This window comes from Vombatus ursinus, unplaced genomic scaffold, assembly GCF_900497805.2.
Source record: "Vombatus ursinus unplaced genomic scaffold, bare-nosed wombat genome assembly UNPS02014852.1, whole genome shotgun sequence".
NCBI lineage: Eukaryota > Metazoa > Chordata > Mammalia > Diprotodontia > Vombatidae > Vombatus > Vombatus ursinus.
In genome coordinates this window covers 221471-227720 of record NW_020954630.1, presented here as the reverse complement: position 1 = coordinate 227720, position 6250 = coordinate 221471, and the positions used below count along the sequence as shown (strand labels likewise).

Here is a 6250-nt window from a genome sequence, read left to right as displayed (position 1 = left end):
CACACACACACACACACACACACACACACACACACACACACACACACACACACACAGTCAGTAGTAGCTGTGCTTGGCCCCTAACTCTCATTCCTCAAGGCCAGTCATTCACCAGGCCCTTTATTGACATCCATCCCCTTTTCTCCCTTCCTACTGCCAGCACCCTTATGTCTGTCTGCCTGGTGTCTCTTCTTTCATCTAACAAACCTACATCTGCTGAACACAGGGCCAGTCTAAGTGTTGCACTAAGTAATGTGGGGGGTGCACGGGGAGCAGCAGACACCATCTTTGCCCTCCAGGAGCTTGAAATGCAGTCTGAGTAAAAGATATATAGACACAGAAAAAGTTAATACAAGTCAACAGCATGCTAAATGACACATAAAATATGTAGGATGGGATTTCAGAAAGAGATTATTTTGAATGCAATAGGAAGTCATTGAATGTTTTTGAATAAACAAGTGACATAATTAAAAATAGCATTTTAGGAAGAGTAACTCAGTGGCTTTTTTCTGGATGGATAGTCTATATGTGCAACAGTGAATTCAATTCAGTGACTATCTAGGAAAGGGAATAAGCATTTATATCGATCCTACTGTGTGCCTGGCACTTTACAAATGTTACCTCATTTGGTCCTCACCACGATGCAAAATAGTTGCTCTTATTATCCCCATTTTACAAATGATAAACTGAGGCAGATGTTAACTAACTTGCCTAGGGTCACACAGCCAGGAAGTGTCTCAGGGAAGATTTGAACCCAGTTGTTACTGACTCCAGGCCCAGCTGTGTATAGACTCCAACATCTAACTGCCTTTACTAAGTGCCTACTCTGTGCAAAGCACTGCTTGAGGCATGGCAATACAAAGACAGCCTCTCCAACTCCCCTCAAAAAGCCAGCAACTGTCTAATCTAGATAAGTATAATACAGGATAGGGAATAAATAATCCTTGGGGTTCATATTTGGCTGTAAGGTTTGCAAAGCACTTTGTCCACTATCTGAGCCTCACAACAACCCAGATGATGAAACAAAGTCTTGACGTGGCTAAGCTTGCCTGGGTCATTCAGCATCAGAGGCTGGTTTCAAACCTAGATCTTTCCTACCTCCTAGGCTGGCAAACTTTTATACCAGGAGATCAGATAAAGAGCTCCAGGAGTATTTACAAAGACAGAGAGCCCTAATAGCAGGAAGGGTCACAAAAGGCTTCCTGGAGCAGGTACCACCTCAGTTTAGCTTTGAATGAAGATTAAAGTTCTGAAAGGCTGAGATGAAAAGGGTGACAAGCAATAAAAAGTTTAGGCTTAGACTAGGGTGATAGCAGTAGGAACAGGAAGGACAAGGAGAAGGTGAAATAATATTATTTATTATAGCTCTTACTGTGTGCCAGGCAATAATACATTACAAATGAAAAATAATAATAATAATAGTACCAAGTACTTTACAATTTTTATCTCATTTGATCCTCACAACAACCCTGGAACAAAGGTGCTGCTATTATCCCCATTTTACAGTTAAGGAAACTGAGGCAAACAGAGGTTAGTAGCTTGCCCAGGGTCACAGAGCTAATAAGTGTCTTAGGCTGAGTTTTAAATTCAGACCTAGTGCTCTTTCTACTTCACCACCTAGCTGCCCCCCAAATCAACATGACTTAGTGAAGGGGAGATGAAGAAACAGGGAAAAATCAAATTTGGCTCCCATGTTTCAAGCCTGAATAAGTGATAGAAAGGTAATGCCTTTTACAGAAATAGAAGGTCAGTAGGGGGAGAGCAGGTTTTTCAGTAAAGATGAGTTTAGAGTAAAGACAGGACCTAACAGGTGGAAATGTGGGAGTGGACAGAAGCACAATTATTTAGTGTCAGGGATGCCAAGGGAGAAGAGTTCCAAGAAGGGGAGGTCATCAATGTCAGATGCTACAGATAGGTCAAGAGAAGGCAGACTAAAAAAAGGACTCTAGATTTGTCAGTGATGTCATTGGTGATCATGTAGAGAATAGTTTTATTAGACAGGGTGAGGAGGATAGAACAGGGTGACTGAGGGGAAATGGGTGGTGAAGGAGTAGAGGAACATTATATAGACAACTGCTTGGAAAAGTCTATTACATTTATGCAGCTAGTAAGTATCAGAACACCTAGAAATCCAGGTCTTCCTGAGTGCAAATTCTGCTCTTACCACAGAAAAGGACCTTAGAAATCACCTAGTCAAATGGTGCCCAACCAGAAGACCACAGACACATTGAGAGAAGGAATATGACATATACTAAACATATACATATAATCTCATTAAATGACTCAATATAATAAATAAGTAATCATACCTTCTATGGACATAATGTCTTGCACACATGTATTATTTTCCAAATGTTCGTAGATTTTGTTGTGATTAAATGTAAATTCATTTAAAAGCAAAACAAAAGAAAAATCTGTCTGACATCAGAACTCAGATCTATGCACTGACTCCTCTTGCTCCAACAATAAGGATACTTTGAGGCAGCTAGGTGGCCTAGTGGCTACAGTGGTAGTGCAAGAGTCAGGAAAACCAGACAATTACTACTTTGTGACCCTGTGCAAGTCACTTAATCTCTGTCTCAGTTTCTTCTATTTTAAAATGTAGATCATAACAGCACCTACTTCACAAGGTTGCTGTAAAGATCAAATGAGGCAAAAGTAGTGCTGGTGGACTGGAGATGCAGAATGAGGTACAGGGTGTCAAACATCAATGAATTAGTTAATTCTCTTGTTACAAGAAAGTTGGGGTGAGGGGGAGACTGCTAGAAAATGATAGCAATGTAAAAAAAAAAAGTCAATAAAACATCAAAACAGAAAAGTCTGTCTGAAAGTCTCAATACCATTCCTTGTCTTAATTTTCTAGAAGACTGGATGATCCGAAAGGTGAAGGTGGAGGATGAGGACCAGGGAGAGGAAGAGGAGGTTGCATGGCCCCAGCACCTTCCCCAGTTACTTCCCAGCGGCCCCTTCCTGTCCGCCGACCTGGGACCTCTGGCGGCTGTGGCCACGGCCTGTAAGCTGGAGCCTGGAGCCCCGGCGCCTCTGAGTGGGCTGGCTCTGGCATCCTGGCCCCAGGTCCTGGAGAAACCCTACGGCTGCGGGGAATGCGAACGACGCTTCCGGGACCAGCTGACCCTTCGGCTGCACCAAAGGCTGCACCGGGGCGAGGGCCCGTGTGCTTGCCCAGACTGCGGCCGCAGCTTCTCCCAGCGCACCCACCTGCTGGCCCACCTGCGCAGCCACCGGGGCGAGCGCCCTTTTCCGTGCCCGGAATGCGGTAAGCGCTTTAGCAAGAAGGCTCACCTGACCCGCCACCTCCGCACGCACACCGGGGAGAGGCCCTACCCCTGCGAGGAATGCGGGAAGCGCTTCAGCCAAAAGATCCACCTGGGCTCCCACCAGAAAACGCACACTGGAGAGAGGCCCTTCCCCTGCGCCGAGTGTGAAAAACGCTTCCGCAAGAAGACGCACCTGATCCGCCACCAGCGCATCCACACGGGTGAGCGACCCTACCAATGCACCGAGTGCGGCCGCAGTTTCACGCACAAGCAGCACCTGGTGCGCCACCGGCGGGTGCACGCAGCAGGCCCTGCCCCACCTCCACCTCCGCAGCCGCAGAGCACTGACCCCTTGTGCCAGGACGCGTCCACAGCCCCTCCAGGGCCCAAGGCCTTCCCCTGTGCAGACTGCGGAAAAGACTTCGGCTGGAAGAAGAACCTGGCCTCGCACCAGCGGGTGCACCGAGGGAGCCGCCCCTTCGGGTTCTCAGAGCGCGCGCGGGGCCAGGGTGAGCGGCGCCCCCCCGGGGCGGCAGCGGCGGCCCACGCAGCCATCAAAGCCTTTGCCTGCACTCACTGCGGGAAAAGCTTCAGCCAGCGTCCAGGGCTGGTGGCACACCAGCGGACCCACGCTGGCGAGCGACCCTTCCGCTGTCCAGACTGCGGGCGCGGCTTCTCCCACGGGCAGCACCTGACAAGGCACCGACGCGTGCACACTGGCGAACGTCCCTTTGCCTGTACCCAGTGTGGCCGTCGCTTCGGCTCCCGCCCCAACCTTGCGGCCCACACCAAGGTGCACAGCGGTGCTCGGCCCTTTGCCTGCGCCCAGTGTGGCCGGGGCTTTAGCCGCAAGTCACACCTGGGCCGCCACCAGGCAGTACACACTGGGAGCCGCCCACACGCCTGTACGGTCTGCTCTCGCTGCTTCAGTTCTAAGACCAATCTGATACGCCATCAGGCAGTCCACACCGGCTCCCGCCCCTTCCCCTGTTCGCAGTGCGGCAAGAGCTTCAGCCGCAAGACCCATCTGGCCCGGCACCAGCGCACCCACGGCGAAATCCCTCATCTTGACCCCAGCCTGCCAAGCCCAACCTGGCCTGTTCCCACAGTGCCTGCCCCAACATCACTTTTCCTCTAAATGGAACAGAGCCCTATCTCTCATCAACCAGGTTTCTGTCTAGCCCCTCAGCACCCTCTCTCACCTAACTGCTGTCAGGTCCCTTGTGGTTTTTATCTCCATTCTGACTGCTCTCCTTTTCCTGCTCAAAGGCTCCCATACTGCCTTCCCTCCTTTGGACTCCTTGTCCACCTTCAGTTTTTCAATATATCACCTCTGTTCTGTGTCTCAGCTCCTGCAACAACCCTTCACCTCCACCACTCTCCTTCCTTCTCTCCCGGCCTGCTGGATACTTGAGAGCTTGGAGAATACCTCATCTGAGTGAGGATGACCAAGAGAGAATCGCTATCAGACTCAGGTCTGCATCTGTAAAATGAGGGGATTAGACTGAATGAACTATAAGGTTCTTTTCTGTCTGGAACATTCTACATCAACGTGGAACCTTGGGTGTTGGGGGATGAAAGTGAGTTAACTGAGCAAAGGAGACTGGAGGGCCAGGCTGAACCATATGGGGAGACTACCTAACTCGGAGGGAATGAAGAACAGAATACACTCCCTACTAGTTGCTCTTCCATGCCTTCTTCACTACCCTTCAAAGCTGTTGGACTGTCCCCTCCCCCTCAAAAAAGGGGGCAGGAGTCTGTTCCAAAAGGAGGGGAGGATAGTCACCTGTGTATTTGATGTGTCATTAAAAATAAAATCTGAAGGCTTGGGGGCTGTAAGATTGGTGGGTGCTGGGGCTTTCTTGCCTTGGCCAATCAAGGGGTGAGGGAAGTTGGGCCACCTATTTGATAGGTAGCTCCCTGGGCTTCTCCTGACCTCTTCTGTGAGCCTTCAGGTTCTCAGATAATGGTATTTTTCTTGCAAAACACTAAGAGTCAAGCAGAGTAAGACAGTCCCTTTACTCACAATAGTACTTACTCCATTCCCTTGCATCCCCGTAGAAAGCAAGAACAACCCAGCCGCTCAGCAAAGCCATGCAATTTGAAATTTGCTCATTTACTAAGCCTAGATAGTAGCGGGCCGGCTTTCCTTCCCACTCCTCTGTCAGCAGATGGTAAAGGCTAAAAGATGGGAAATGCCAAGGGAGAGTCTCTGTGGATATAAGAGGCCCTTTTCATCTTTGACTGTAGCAGCATCAACCAGTTATCTGAGCTCTGTACCTTGGGTCTCTACGCCCCATCCAAGAATTCTTCCAAGGCCCCTCCCCGCCACCTCTGACCCAGTTTGCCGACTCTAGCTCAGTGCAGAGCACAGAGGAGGAAGGAGGAAGAAGGCTCCAATACCTGCTGTTTCCAGCCCGAGTGTCCCAAACTCTTGTTCCTCCTGGATGGGCAGTGCTCACTCCCAGAGCCTCTACTTCTCAGACAGAGAAGGGGATTTGGAACCAACGGGCTAACAAGAGTGGAGCAGAAAAGACAGTGAGCTAACTTTTACAGGGCATGAGGACAAAATAACAGGACTGATAGTTGAACAAGCACAGTAAAATTTAGATACTTATTAATGCTCTCACCTTAAAGTAGATCCCACAGGGATGGGGTCATTGATCCAAACATGTTTGAAACTCTTGGAGTTACTTCATAGTATGGTGTGTGTGTCTGTGTGTCTGTGTGTTAGATCTAGAACTTGAAGTGACCTCAGAGGTCTCTAGTCCAATCCCCTCATTCTGTAGATGAAATTGAGTAACTTACCCAAGGTCAAACAGGTCAGAGGCAGGATTTGAACTTGGGTCCTCCAGAGCCAGTGCTCTTGCCACTGTACAACCATGCCTCCTGAATAACCTCAGTGTTTGTAAATCTTCAGCCTCTGAGGACAGTTGTGGTGTGTTTCTATTTTTAAACAGCCAAAAAAATCT

General features: G+C 49.0%; 1 protein-coding gene across 2 annotated transcripts in view; it reads left to right on the top strand.

The window, feature by feature from the left end:
• The window catches only part of ZNF467 (zinc finger protein 467), a 10331-nt gene extending 5214 nt beyond the window's left edge, over positions 1 to 5117 (top strand). For both annotated transcript variants that reach the window (XM_027841114.1, XM_027841115.1), the window contains exon 4: positions 2864 to 5117. In XM_027841114.1, coding sequence (XP_027696915.1) covers positions 2864 to 4416 — 1553 coding nt within the window. In that variant the 3' untranslated portion in view covers positions 4417 to 5117. The remainder of the gene's footprint in view (positions 1 to 2863) is intronic.
• Positions 5118 to 6250: the final 1133 nt, after the last annotated feature.